This window comes from Geotrypetes seraphini, chromosome 9 (genome assembly GCF_902459505.1).
Source record: "Geotrypetes seraphini chromosome 9, aGeoSer1.1, whole genome shotgun sequence".
Taxonomy (NCBI): Eukaryota; Metazoa; Chordata; class Amphibia; order Gymnophiona; family Dermophiidae; genus Geotrypetes; species Geotrypetes seraphini.
In genome coordinates, this window is record NC_047092.1 from 101,234,666 (window position 1) to 101,249,742 (window position 15,077).

Consider the following 15,077-nt stretch of genomic DNA (forward strand, 5'->3'; position numbering starts at 1 on the left):
CCCGATCCAGAAGGGGAGAATACTTTAAATATATATATTTTTATTTCTCTTGATACTTATTTTTTATCTCTATTTTTTATTTATTTTACTTATTTATTTTTAATTCTATCTTTAAATTTATTTATTCATTACTTGGTGGAATATTCATTTCTATCTCAATATCTATCTCTGTCTTTATATTTTATCTTTATTTTTCATAAATTGTCTCTTCAGGTACTTTAGTTAGATTGTGAGCCTTTGGGACAGTTAGGGAATTTCCAAGTACCTATCTTATTTATTTTTATTTATTGTATCTTTTAATGCATTCATTTTTGTAAACCGCTTAGAAACCTCACGGTTATTAGCGGTATATAAGAATTAAATTAAATTAAGTAAATTAAATATTGTTTCAAATGTTTCTTAAAAGTAGTCAAGTCCCCTTGTTGTCTAATGTATAATAATGTATAATCCATCTTTAAAACTATATACCATCTGATGTTTATTCCCTGCTTATGCCATTTCAGATTGAATATAAACTAGGATTTCAGGTGGACCGTCCTTTGGCAGTGAGCACACCTCAAGCCAATATCTCGGGTCAGGGGGAAGTCCCTCGTTTTTTGTCAGGTGAGTATTTATTCTTCTCTCCAAGTTGGAGCTACAAGTATGGAATATAATATTTTCTGGTACTGACTTAAAAGCTTATTTTCTCCATTGGGAAAATATACAGTTTTTCAGACATACTTATAATAGCTATATTGCACATCCCAAGTGGATATGGCAATGGACTGAGACTAGTAAAGCTAGAGTTAAAATACAAGTTTCATACCCTGACAAACTTGTGCCATTGAGAAGTCATGTTTATTGCTTTTTGCCTCATTAATTTATTGTATCAAAATGTAAGGCATTTTGCACACTTTTCATAAAGGCAAATGAAAAATTAAAATATTTTCCATATTTTTCTGTTGCAATTATGTAAAATGTATGTCTCTATTTAAAAAAATTTATTTATTTACCTTTATCTTAAATAGAATTTGGCTTATGCTTTTTATCAGTGGTAACAAAAGTATGTTACATTGGTTTTTTTTTTTTTGAGACTCTGGACATGGTAGTCGACCCCCCCCCCCCAATGGCTGTGTCAGAAATTAATTCACATGTTCTGGACCAAACCTAATCATGAAAGTTTTCGTATACCATAGATATGTCTGGAATATAATCTGCAAAAAATTTAAGGGCTCTTTTACCAAAGCTAAGTGCATGTACTAATTGCTATGTGGCCTAAAGGTATAAAATAGGATGTGCAGTAGACATGGGGAAAAAATGTGTCCCCATCCCTGTGAGCTCGAGCTCGATCCCCATCCCCGTCCTGTTCCCGAAAACCATCTGATCCCATCCACACAAGCCTTGAATAGTTTTATACTGAACTTATTTTATTAAAGTATAAAAAGAAACAATATTCTGTACAATTGTCATTTTATAAATCAAAGTTCTGGCTGCCGAACTAGAGAAAAAGATCTTCAGCTGGCAGGGCTTTGTTACTATACTACGTTATCCTAAAGCAAAAAAAAGAAAAGAAATATAATTTTTTTTTTAACCTTTGTTGTCTGGTGTCTGCTTTCCTCATCTTCTTCTCATTCAATTCCTTCCATCCACTGTCTGCCTTCTCTCTGCCTCTTCCATATGCTCTGTTACTGTACCTCTCCCTTCCATCTCTCCCTCTCCCCCATTGGTCTGGCACCCATCTTCTTCCCTCAGCTCCTCCCATAGTCTGGCATCTTTGTCGTCTTCCCTTCCATCTTTCCTTCCCTCCCCCAGGTGGTTTTAAGCATCTCTCACCTCTTTTCCTCCCCTCAGATCTGGTATTTGTCTCCCCAATCCAGCATGTTCCTTTTTTTTTTCTTTATCCCTTCCTTACAGCCGGTTCCTTTCAGTGTCTGTTCCACTGTCTCCTACTCACTTTCCTTCGTCTTCTCCCCCTTCTCCTACCCACGTTCTTCAGCATCATTTCCCCACTCTCTCCTCCTACCCACGTTCCTTCAGCGTCTTCTCCCCCTCTCCTACCCACGTTCCTTCAGTGTCATCTCCCCACTCCTCCTACCCACATTCCTTCAGCGTCTTCCCCCTACTCTCTCCTCCTCTCCACGTTCCTTCAGCGTCTTCTCCCCACTCTCGGGTCATTATTCCATGTCAAGTGGACCAATACTGAAAACCGCCCATGCTAGACACCCTTGAAATCCAATCAAATTTTACAGGGGTGTTGTCTAGGGTCTCAAATGAAACTGCAAAATTTTTTGGATCTATCTCAATTTGGTCAGGAGCTAGGGTTGGTTGAACAAAAGCAATCGATCCACTCCCATGCCTCATGTGACCTAAAATGCCAACTTTGCTTAACCACTGTGGCAGAAAGAAACTACCTGGAGTCTGAAATTTTACGTAAGAACATAAGAATTGCTGCTGCTGGGTCAGACCAGTGGTCCATCATGCCCAGCAGTCCGCTCACGCAGCGGCCCCCAGGTCAAAGACAAGTGCTCTAAATGAGTCTAGCCTCACCTGCGTGTGTTCCAGTTTAGCAGGAACTTGTCCAACTTTGTCTTGAATCTCTGGAGGGTATTTTCCCCTATAACAGACTCCGGAAGAGCGTTCCAGTTTGCTACCACTCTCTGGGTGAAGAAGAACTTCCTTATGTTTGTACGGAATCTATCCCCTTTCAACTTTAGAGAGTGCCCCCTTGTTCTCCCTACCTTGGAGAAGGTGAACAATCAATCTTTATCTGCTAAGTCTATTCCCTTCATTATTTTGAATGTTTCGATCATGTCCCCTCTGTCTCCACTTTTCAAGTGAGAGGAGGCCCAGTTTCTCCAATCTTTCACTGTACGGCAACTCCTCCAGCCCCTTAACCATTTTAGTCATTCTTCTTTGGACCCTTTCAAGTAGTACCGTGTCCTTCATGCATGGTGACAAGTGCTGGATGCAAGACTTCAGGTAAAGGCGCACCATGGCCCGGTACAGCAGCATGATAACCTTCTCCGATCTGTTCGTGATGCCCTTCTTAATCATTCTTAGCATTCTTCGCCATTTTCGCCGCCGCCTCGCATTGCGCAGATGGCTTCATCAACTTGTCGATCAGAACTCCCAAGCCTCTTTCCTGGAAGTACCGCCCTGGACATCCTGTATTCGTGCATGAGATTTTTGTTACCGACATGCATCATTTTACACTTATCTACGTTGAACCTCATTTGCCATGTCGATACCCATTTCTCGAGCTTCATTATGTCACGTTGCAGATCTTCGCAATCCCCCTATGTTTTCACTACTCTGAATAACTTTCGTATCGTCCGCAAATTTAATCATCTCACTTGTCGTACCAATGTCAAGATCATTTATAAAGATGTTGAAGAGCACGAGTCCAAGCACCGAGCCCTATGGCACCCCACTGATGACGCTCTTCCAGTCCGAGTATTGTCCATTTTTCCCCACTCTCTGTTTCCTATGCTCCAGCCAGTTTTTAATCCACGTATTTCACCCTCGATTCCATGGCTCGCAATTTTCTGAAGTAGTCGTTCATGTGGAACCTTGTCAAACGCTTTCTGAAAATCCAGATATACAATGTCGACCGGGTCACTCTTGTCTATCTGCCTGTTTACTGCCTCGAAGAAGTGCAGCAAGTTCATCAAACAAGATCTGCCTTTGCTGAAACTGTGCTGGCTGGTCCTCATCAGACCGTGTCCGTTGAGGTGATCAATGATGCTGTCCTTTATCAGCACCTCTACCATCTTTCCCGGTACCGAGGTCAGAATTACCGGTCTGTAGTTTCCCGGATCTCCCCTTAAATCTTTTTTGAAGATCGGTGTAACATTTGCCACCTTCCAGTCTTCCGGAATCTTTCCCGATTTGATCGACAGATTCAAGTAGTTCAGCTATAAACCCTTTCAGTTCCTTGATGACCCTCGGATGGATGCCATCTAGTCCCGCGGATTTATCGCTCTTAAACCTTTCAATCTGACTGCATACCTCTTTTAGACTGACCGACAACTCTGTTAATTTCCTGTCTTTGTTTCCGGCATATAGCCTGATGGGTTCTGGTATGCTGTGTATATCCTCTTCAGTAAATACAGACTAGAGGTCTGCACGGGAACGGGGATCGCGGGGATCCCGCGGGTCCCGCGGGGATCCCGCGGGTTCCCCCCCTGGCCCACGGGACTCCCACGGGGACGCCCCCTGGCCCACGGGACTCCCACGGGGATGCCCCCCTGACCCACGGGACTCCCACGGGGACGCCCCCTTGCCCACGGGATTCCCACGGGGATGAAAACAACCTACCTAAATTCTGGCGATGCAAGCATGCAGATTACAAGTCTGGCGTCGTGTCGGGAAATAGCCATGTTGAGCAGTGAGCTCAGCACGTACACAGATGAAAGCCTTGCTTGCTGATTGGTCCGGCGGCCCCGCCCCACCGTGCCGCCGGACCAATCAGCAAGCAAGGCTTTCATCTGTGTACGTGCTGAGCTCACTGCTCAGCATGGCTATTTCCCGACGCGGGCATTAGGCTGTTTTTTGTCATTTCGGGTGGGGGATGGCAGCGGCAGCAGCAGCCTGAAAAAGAAATCATCCTGGCCGGGTTCGGTGTCATGCTCCGGAGCTTCTACAGCCTTCCTATCTCCCTCTCCCTTCTACCTGCGGCTCTCTTCGGCAACTCAGCAGCAGCTTCTGACGTCGGGGCCTACCCTCTGCGAGTCCCGCTTGTTTCAACTTCCTTTTTCCACAAAGGCGGGACTCGTAGAGGGAAGGCCTCGATGTCGGCAGCTTGTCTTGATCACAGCTGCTGACGAGTTGCTTAAGAGAGCCGCGGAGCAGGGGGGTGTTGCCAGGTGCAGGTAGAAGGGAGAGGGCCAGATGCAGGACTCGTGGGTGAGGGAGGAGAAGAGAGAGGGGAGAGAAACAAAAGGAAATATTTCATACTGGGTTGGGCCGGAGTGGAGGGAGGGTGGAAAGATTCTGGCTACAGGGTGCATTAACAAAGGAAAAGGGGGGAAAGCTGAAAATGGAGATAGTGACACAAAGAAGAGAAAGGGTAAGCAGGACCTTCTGAATAAGGATAGAGATACAGAGGGGACATGAAGAGGAGGTGAAATAGAGACATAGAAGTAATGCTGAAAAAGTGTGTGTGGGGGGGGGGAGATAAAGACATTGAAAGGGCAAATGGTGAATATGGGGTAAAGACAAGGACAGAGACAAATGAAGATTCTGAAAAAGTGGTGAGATAGGGATATAGGTGAGATGGACACAAAGAAGGGTGATGCTGGAAAATAGGTGGAATGGTAATTCTGACAGACACAGAAGGGAAATGCTGGATCAAGGAGAGATGGGGCTCAGGCTGGATGGAATGAGGAGAAATGCCTTGTTGGCCCGGAACTTCCTCTCCTACGTCAGAATTGACGTCAGGGAGCGGAATGCTGGTCAGCGCGACGCTTCTGCAGGGAAAGCTTGGGACAGCGGTGGCTTGGGGACTATTCCCCGATGGCGGTGGCAGCAAACCGAGTGGCTTGGGGGAGGGCACGGAGAAAGAAAGAAAGGGGGCAGACAGAGAGACAGAAAGAAGGGGGAACAGGGAGACAGAAAGAAAAAGTTGGGGGAGAGAATGAGGTCTGGAGGAGAGGAAACATACAGGAGGCTGAAAGAAAGGAAGAAAGATTGGATGCACAGTCAGAAGAAGAAAGTGCAACCAGAGACTCATGAAATCACCAAACAGCAAAGATAGGAAAAATGATTTTATTTTCAATTTAGTGATCAAAATGTGTCTGTTTTGAGAATTTATATCTGCTGTCTATATTTTGCACTATGGCTCCCTTTTACTAAACCGCAATATTGTTTTTTAGCGCAGGGAACCTATGAGCATTGAGAGCAGCGCGAGGCATTCAGCTAAAACCTACTATTGTGGTTTAGTAAAAAGGGAGGGGGTGTATTTGTCTATTTTTGTATTTTGTTACCGAGGTGACATTGCATAGAGTCATCTGCCTTGGGAAATGTATATGGCAGATATCTTTGTTTTGTGTTCAAAAGAAAAGGAAATGCATTTCTGGTTTTATTTCTACAGTGTTGAAGTACTTGTTGGCCCTTGCTGTGACTGGTGGGGATCCCCAAGCACCGCCAGCAGAGGACCTCCTCTAGAGATGGTCATAACTCCCCTCCACCAAGCGCAGCAGTCGCTGGCAGCATCCATGAGCCACTGAGGTGCCAGCATCTGTGACTCAGGGACGCTACTGCTGCCTGCCAAGCTTGGCAAAAGGGACCCCAGGCCAACTGCAAAGGAAGTCCTCAGCTGACAGTTTGTGGGTTCTCATCAGCTGAGTATTTATATTTTATATTTACATTAGAGGTTCTGGTAGAAACCCATTTACAAAGTATGTATTCTTCCCAATTAATATTTCCAAATTAATAGTCTCTTTGCTTATTTGTAAATGGGTCTCTACCAGAGCCTTTAATTCAGTAGCATAATTAAATAAAATAACTATTTCTGAAGTTTATAGGGAAGGATGGTGACGGAGGGGATTCCTCGCGGGGACGGGTGGGGACAGAGGGGATTCCTCGCGGGGACGGGTGGGGACGGAGGGGATTCCTCGCGGGGACGGGTGGGGACGGAGGGATTCCTCACGGGGACGGGTGGGGACGGAGGGATTCCTCACGGGGACGGGTGGGGATGGGTGGGATTTTGGCGGGGACGGGTGGGGACGGGTGGGATTTCTGTCCCCGCGCAACTCTCTAATACAGACGCAAAAAATGTGTTCAGTTTGTCAGCGATTGCTTTGTCCTCTTTTAGCACTCCCTTTATTCCTTGGTCATCCAACGACCCCACAGCTTCTTTCGCTGGTCATTTCCCCTTAATATATCGGAAAGAAGGCCTTAAGTTTTTGGCCTCGTAGTCTCTTTTGGCCCCTTTCACCGCCTTATGGCACCTGCGTTGATGTTTGTGCTTATTCCAGTTTTCATCCATTCCTGACCTTTTCCATTGCTTAAACAAAGTTTTCTTGTCTCTGATTGCTTCCTTCACCTCTACAGTGAGCCAAGCCAGTTCCTTGTTCTTTTCCTCTTTGATCCCTTGTTGGTACGTGGTATATATAGATTTTGCGCCTCAGTGACTGTGTTTTTAAAAAGTGACCAATCTTGCTCTAACATTTTTACAGTGCTTATCCTCTTCTTAATCTTCTTCCCCACCACGAGTCTCATCCTTTCATAATTCCCTTTTCGGAAGTTCAGTGCCGTGGCTGTCGTTCTAGACCGATGTTTCGCCCCAGCGTCCAGGTTCATGTGGATCATGTTGTGATCGCTGTTTCCCAGTGTCCCTTCTACTTCTACATCTTGTGCCGGTCCTCACAATCTATTTAGAATTAAGTCCAGAATTGCATTTCCTCTTGTATTTTTCTTGACAAATTATTCCAGGAAGCAATCGCCTAAAGCAACCAGGACCTTGGTCTCCCTAGTGCCTAGGTTCCAGTCTATACCCGGATAGTTGAAGTCACCCATGATAACTGCGTTGCCTCCCTTGCACTTGCGTTTAATCTCATCCATCATTTCTCCATCAATTTCTTTGGACTGCCCTGGGGATCGGTAGTAGATGTCGATCTTCGTTTCCAGTCCATTTGTTCCCAGAATTTTGACCCATAGAGACTCTAACTTATCCATCTGTTGTGGCGTGTTCTCTCCAGTAGATTCTATTCCCTCTTTGACGTATATGGCAATGCCCCCACCTTTTTTTGCCACTCTGTCTCTGCGATATAGTTTGTATCCCAGTAGCACAGTGTCCCAGACGTTTTCCTCAGTCCATCATGTTTCCGTAATCTTTTTGTGCCATAGCTTCTAATTCGCCCATCTTATTCCTTTGGCTCCTTGTGTTCGTGTATATACACTTGAGTTTGCTGCCTGTTCCTTTCTTGCATTTCCTTACCTCTTGTGTTCCTTTTGTTCTGTCTTGCCTGTGATCTGGTGAGTCTTCCCCTCTATCTTTCTGCACAGTATCATCTGGGTATACCGGTTATCGAATCATCGACTCTCTCTCGGTCGACAGCCGGCTTTCCCCTTCTTCCTAGTTTAAAAACTTCTCTCTTGATGTTGCCTGCAAGTAGCCTCGTTCCGTCTCTGTTGAGGTGCAGTCCGTCCTTCCTGAATAGCTTGCTCTTTCCCCAGAATGTCGTCCAGTTGCGCGTGAATTGGAATCTTTCTTCCTGACACCAGCGCCGTATCCACGCGCTGATTGCTTGCAGCTCCATCTGCCTCTTCTCATCGGCCCTGGGTACCGTCAGGATCTCTGAGAATGCTATCCTCTGCTTTCTGGTCTTCAGCTTCCTTCCTGGCATCCGAAACTAGTCCTTCAGTACTTCCCTGTTATAGTTCCTGTTGCTTACATTGTTTGTCCCCACATGGATCACCACCGCCATATCTTCTTCTTCCACACTGTCGATCCTGTCGATGCGGCTCACTATGTCTTCTACCTTGGCTCCCGGTAGGCAGGTCACCAGCCAATCCAGTCTTCCTCCCGCTATGTGGCTGTCGACTTGTCTGATGGTGGAGTACCCCATGACGATTGTTGTCCTCTCTATCTTCTCTTGATTCTCCAACCCGTTGGTCCGTGTCCCTGGTGTATGTCCATCTCTCCAACTGTAGGTCCGTGTCCTTCTTTCCCATCTATTTTCTCTTATCCTGGCGTTGGCTTGCACCAGACTCATCTTCTTGTGGATCCCCTCCTCTGTTTCCAAATCTCGCTCCTGTGTCACCCATTTCTTCCTTGTGGTTGTCTGTCTGGTGGTCCATACTCTCCGTAGGTGTATCTCAGCAGTTCCACTGTTGCTGGTTATTTTTCACAGCCTCCCTGTATAACTCCTCTATGAACTTCTCCAGCTATCGGACTTCTTCCTCTTTGGTGTCCTCTGTCTTGATGTTCTCTGCATCTCTGTCTTCCTCCTCCACTACTTGAAGTGCCTCCAATTCCAGTATTCTGCTCGGCAGGAGTCTTTTCTTCAGGCTCTCCAGTTCTCCGCATCGAACACTTAGGTAAGACCGCCTCCCAGAGGGGAGGTAGTCATACATATGGCAGACGGTGTAGAAAACTTGGTATCTCAATATCCTGCTTCTGTCTGCTGCTTCCATTGCTGCACGCTTGCCTGTCTGCTATGGCTGTCCTCTGTGACTGTAGTGTCCTCTATGTCTGCCTGATTGTGTGTCCTCTGCACCTGCTGGGTCTTCCTGGTTGTGTGTCCTCTGCGTCTGCTGTGGCTGTCCTGTGCGCCTTCTGTGTCCTCTGTCTGCCTGGTTTTGTGTTCTCTGTACCTGCTGTGTTTGCCTGGTTGTGTGTCCTCTGTGCCTGCTGTGGTCTCCTTCTTTTTTCCTTTAGTGGTGGCTCGTCCTTTCTCAAGGTCCTTTCGCAAAGATGCTTTCGCTAAGGCAAGCGCCTTTTACGCTTGCCTTTGACGCGCGCCGAATGGCTGAGCACCGTTGGCCCTTCCCCTTTTAAGGAGGAGCTCCAGTGGATGATGTCAGGGGGTAGGTGGAGCTACCTCTCACCGATGCCCCTTGCTCTCTCCTGCCTTCTGTTGTTCCTTCTTCCCCTCCCCTGTTCTTTGCTCTGCTTTTCTCTCCTTCTCTTTTCCTGCCTCCTGCTTGCCTGTCCAAGCATGTTTGCAGTTGGGTACAACACCTTGGGGCAAGTTTCTGTGCCAAGTTTGAAATCTTTTGCGAATGTGCTTCTATTTCTACAGGTCAGCAAATTAGGCAAAAAAAGTCACGAATGAAAATTAGCTCCATGCTGCTGCTGGTAGGTAAGTCAGCTGAGGGTACAACTTTACCAGCAGACATGTACCATGAGGTACTTCCAAGATCTGCAATATGAGCTTTTATAGTCAAGTAAAACTGAAGATATGACCATTCAAAAAATGTGGCTTCATGCATTTATGCAAATTTTCACTGTTTTTCTGATTCAAATATCTCTAATGTGTAGTTTTTAAATTTTTTTATTTTGTATATCATTTGAAAGAACATTTTTTTGCTACAGAAGCTATCCTGTTTCATCTTGGACCAGATCTTTCTTTGATGAGAATTGATGGTTTAAAGATAAGCATTACTTGCTTGCGTAAACATGTTATGTTGAAGGGTTATTGGCACTTCATTGTGAATGTGCAGTGGAACTATATTGATCTGAAAACTCATAACCAAGCTTTGCCAGCCACAAGTACTAGTCTCGTACTATGCTCAGCGTTTGACAAACTTACTGTGCACTTTTGCAAGATGACAGTCAAAACATGCATTGGCTTGCACAAACTACTTACTGTGTGCAAGCCCAAACGCATAATCATGTGATTCACAAGAATGTACGCATAGCTGTAGTAGCATGTCTGATACATGCAGCTTTTCTGAACATATTCTGACTTGCAACTATCACAGCACAGTGGCTATATGAGCAAGTCTGGCTTTAAGGTTCATCATGACCTTATAACACCATATGACTTCGTTATTTGACAAAGCTTGCCTTTGACGTGTTACTTTCCGTCTATTCTTTCTGTGCAGCATCTGGTTATTTCCCTAGTTAACTAGGCTATGCCTGTGTGGATTTTGGAAACTTATTCTGCACTTGCTGACATGTACAACATGCTTTGCTCTATTTTCATTGTGTTTTCACACTGATATTTTTCACCTTACTTTTATTCTGTATTTTTAGGTGACTCTTATCTTATGAAGACTAATAATAAGCTAGAGTCCTGCAGTATTGGAATCTATGATAGTTCTGAATGCCAGAAACCATCTACCTTCTATTCTGGAGAAAGGCTCATTTCTGATTTCTCTTTGCCTGAGCAAGAATTAATTAAAAGATGCTCTGGACTTTCTACTTTGTCCATGGAATCTAATATCTATACTCATCATGAAGCCTTGATTCTGACGAAGTTTGAATTTCTACAGAAAAACTGCTGTAATCTGTTCAGAAAACAGAATCACAGCAATATCAAAGGTCTACGCCCAATTGATCTTCCTGCAGCTGATCATTTAAAAGCTATCACAAAGCACAAGTTTAAAGCAGGCCAAAAGCTTTGCCCAAGATGCAGGCAAGACTTGTGTGTCAAACTGCAAGATCTAAGTAGTCCTAAGTTTAATTCTGACAGTGATGACCCTACCAATGCATCTGAAAACCTCAATGCCAGCTTTTCACCACTAGGAATCTCTCCTCTAAAGATTCAACGGATTAGAAAGCAAAATTCCTTAAGTTATGCTAAACGCAAACTCTCTGAAACCCATAATGCAATTGCAGACCAAATTGCAGTTGTTGGTGACTTAACTCCAGCTGATATGAAAGCAGAACCAGAAAGTGGCCAATGTAAAAAGTGTTCTGACTATGACATTCTATTGACTGAACTGAAGCAGAAGTTGGAACTATCTAGTAATAGGGAGAAAATACAAATCCTCACTCTTGCTCCACACAGCTGGACTAGTGAGAAAACTGCTTTGGAATTTGGTGTTTCAACAAGAATGGTTAAAAAGGCCAGGAAGCTGAAACAGCAGGGTGGCATTCTTGCTGTTCCAACAACAAAGAGAAGAAAAGTGCTTGCTCAGCAGATTACACAGAAAGTCCTAGATTTTTATGAAGACGATGAAATCTCTAGACTATGCCCAGGCAAAAAAAGATAAATGTCTCTGTTCAGATCAGTAGTGAAAAAGTGCAAAAGCAGAAAAGATTGCTATTATGCAATCTGAAGGAACTGTACACTACCTATCGCAGTCAGCAAGGGCCTGAAATTGGGTTCTCAATGTTTTGTGAGGTTCGGCCAAAGTGGTGTGTCACAGTCAGTTCATCAGAGACTCATTCAGTCTGTCTGCACAGTCCACCAGAATGTGAAACTTATGCTTTCAGCAATTGCAATTCCAGATGACTACAAGGTGCTTCTGAATAAAACTGTCTGTGATATGAATTAAAAAAAACCTGCATGTTGCAGCAGTATAAAATATGTCCTGGGAAGATCCCTCTGGAGCAGGGATCTCAAAGTCCCTCCTTGAGGGCTGCAATCCAGTCGGGTTTTCAGGATTTCCCCAATGAATATGCATGAGATCTAGGTGCATGCCCTGCTTTCAATGCATATTCATTGGGGAAATCCTGAAAACCCAACTGGATTGCGGCCCTCAAGGAGGGACTTTGAGATCCCTGCTCTGGAGGAATATTTTACTAAATTATTTTGTGAACATGATCCAGATGATATCATTGAATTTAAGTAGTGGATTCACACTGATCAGGATACACTGGAAACTCAACAGTTATCCATAGAGGACTTCACTTCTAAATTAATTGGAAAAATTTCTAATTTGGCCAGCCACGATTTTATTTCCAAGTACCAAAGTGCTTATGTGAAGGAACTGAAAGCAAATATAAAGGAGGGGCATGCTATTGTTTTGATGGACTTCGCTGAAAATTATTCCTTCATCATTCAGGATACAATACAGGGATTTCACTGGGAAAATAGCCAAGCAACATTACACCCCTTCATTGTCTACTTCTGCAATCCAAAGCCTATGCATGATCCAAAACCTATGTATATCCAAAGCCTATGTATATGCATGATCAGTGACTACTTGCGTCACGATACTATTGCTGTTATGCATTTTTGTGTAAGCTTATTCTGCATCTGAAGAAAGTCTTGCCTATCTCAAGCCATATTTATGTATTTAGTGATGGTGCTGCTGCGCAATATAAAAACTTCAATAATTTCATTAACCTCTGCAGCCATGATACTGACTTTCAAATTACTGCTGAATGGAACTTCTTTGGCACCAGCCATGGTAAATCTCCATGTGATGGGATTGGGGGAACAGCCAAGAGTTTAGCTGCCCATGCCAGCTTACAACGCCTTCTCAATAACCAAATTTTGACACCAAGGGATCTATTTGAATTCTGTGATAAATCTGTCTCAGGAATCAAATTTTTCTTCATTGCTAAGGAAGATATTGAAGCAATAAGACCTGCTCAGGAGCAAAGGTTTAGTATGGGCCACAAAGTGGCTGGAACAAGAGAAAATCACCAATTTAAGCTCATAGACACTGCTAGACTCTGCATTAGCAAAATTTCAAGTGACACCAGCTCATTCATTGCCAATGTCTTAGAGTCTGAAACTGATTCTGAAAATGTCCCTACCTTTCAAGCACCCAGCTTTCAATCTGGACAATACTTAGCTTGCATATATGACAATTATTGGTGGATTGGTCGTGTATGTGAAATTTCAATGAAAAAATGCAACATCCTGGTTAATTTTTTGCATCCACAAGGTCCTGCATAGTCATTTCACGTGCTTCCCCGCAGAGACATATGCTGGATCTCTGAACAGCATATTATTGCAGGCCTTAATGCACCTATGACCACTTCATCAGGTAGACAGTACACTTATCTACAAGCTATTTTGGCAAACATTGACCAGACTTGCAAAATCATGTTCAAGAAACTGAGTTAAAAGTTGAATTTATTTGATTTCCTGATCTTTGTTAGTATGTATACGCACTTTAAATAAGTATGATTTTTGCACTTTTCTTTTTTGTTTTTAATAAAACTTAGACATTTATATGGTATTATCTGACTATTGGGAATGTCTTTCAGACAATGGATCAATAACTGATAAATATGTTGTCTCAGTGGCAGTGGGTATATGAAAATGCATGGATACAGGGACTTAACTGTGAAACTTCATGTACCTTGTTCATTTGCATACAACATGGTTTGTGTTAAACATGCTTCTTTTCAATATTAAACATTCATGCTCATATACAACTAATGCTTATCTTTGATGCTTTAATTCTCACCAAAGAAAGGTCAGGTCCAAGATGAAACAGGATAGCTTCTGTAGCAAAATATATGCTCTCTCAAATGATGTAGAAAACAAAACAAAAAGTACACATTAGAGATATTTGAATATGAAGAACAGTGAAAATTTGCATAAATGCATAAAGCTATATTTTTTGAATGGTCATATCTTCAGCTTCACTTCACTGTAAAGGCTCATATTGCAAATCTTGGAAGTACCTCATGGTACATGTCTGCTGGTAAAGTATTGCCCTCATCTGACTTGCCTACCAGCAGCAGTATGGAGCCAAACTTTGGCCAAAAATTTTGTTTGTGACTTTTTTTGCCTCCTTTCTGACCTGTAGAAATGGAAGCACGTTCGTAAAAGATTTCAAACTTGGCGTAGAAACTTGCCCCAAGGTGTTGTACCAAACCGCAAAATTTCAGACTCCTAAGTAGTTTCCTTCTGCTGCAGTGGTTAAGCAAATTTGGCGTTTTAGGTCACACATGGCATGGAAGTGGATCGATCACTTTCGTTCAACCACCAAATTCCTGACCAAATTGAGATAGATCCAAAAAATTTTGCTGAGTTTTACTTGAGACCCTAGATAACACCCCTGAAAAATTTGGTTGGATTTCAAGGGGGTCAAACTTGGGCTCCTGGTCCACTTGACATGGAATGACCTGCAAATAATCCAACACCAAGTCCACTGACAAGGAAGTGAGATTATGATAATGCAGCAGACACCAAGAAGAAAACCTTGTCCACTTTTGTTGATAGCATTGCTGAGTGGCTGGTTTCCTGGAGACATTGATTATGTTGCGGACAGTCTGAGAAAGATGCAGTGCAGATGGGTTCAGCCCGAGAGAAACCTAGCTGTCAAGGTGTAAGGATTGCATATTGGGATGTAGAAGCGATTCCTGATTCTGAGTAAGCAGAGTAGGAAAGATTGGCAGAGGAATTGGTTCCCTGGTGCTGAGTTGAAGTAGAAGGGAGAACCAATGTTGTTTGTGCCACCGAGGAGCTATGAGTATAATGGTGGCTGATTCTCATTTGAATTTGAAAAGGGATTTCAACATGAGAGAAGTTGGAGGGAATGTATACAGAAACAGGCCCGACCAATCTAGGAGAAAAGCTTTGGCTTCCAGATGGTGAGGAGAGTAAAGTCTGGAGCAAAACTAGGGCAACTTGTGATTGTGGGGAGCCGGAAACAAGTCCACTTGAGGAGTGCCCCATTGAGGAAAGATTGGATGAAATGCTGCAGATTTGAGAGTCCATTCGTGAGGTTGGAGAATTCTG

At 43.7% G+C, this 15,077-nt stretch overlaps 2 protein-coding genes across 6 annotated transcripts in view; both read left to right on the forward strand.

The window, feature by feature from the left end:
• RYK (receptor like tyrosine kinase) overlaps positions 1-15,077 on the forward strand; it is a 1,376,634-nt gene that overhangs the window by 140,746 nt on the left and 1,220,811 nt on the right. For all 5 annotated transcript variants that reach the window (XM_033957872.1, XM_033957871.1, XM_033957870.1 and 2 more), the window contains exon 3: positions 504-603. In XM_033957872.1, the coding sequence (XP_033813763.1) occupies positions 504-603 (100 nt within the window). The remainder of the gene's footprint in view (positions 1-503; positions 604-15,077) is intronic.
• Positions 9,729-12,070, forward strand: LOC117366495. Its single transcript, XM_033957873.1, has 2 exons — positions 9,729-9,785; positions 10,682-12,070. The coding sequence occupies exons 1-2, from the start codon at positions 9,755-9,757 to the stop codon at positions 11,641-11,643; spliced, it is 993 nt and encodes a 330-aa protein (XP_033813764.1). The 5' UTR covers positions 9,729-9,754; the 3' UTR covers positions 11,644-12,070.

What these genes read in the sequence shown, in the direction of transcription:
- LOC117366495 (XM_033957873.1), top strand. Translation starts at nt 9,755, where the DNA reads ATGAAAATTAGCTCCATGCTGCTGCTGGTAG. An exon ending in CTCCATGCTGCTGCTGGTAG is followed by an intron (nt 9,786 to 10,681) that starts GTAAGTCAGCTG and finishes CTGTATTTTTAG; the next exon opens with GTGACTCTTATCTTATGAAG.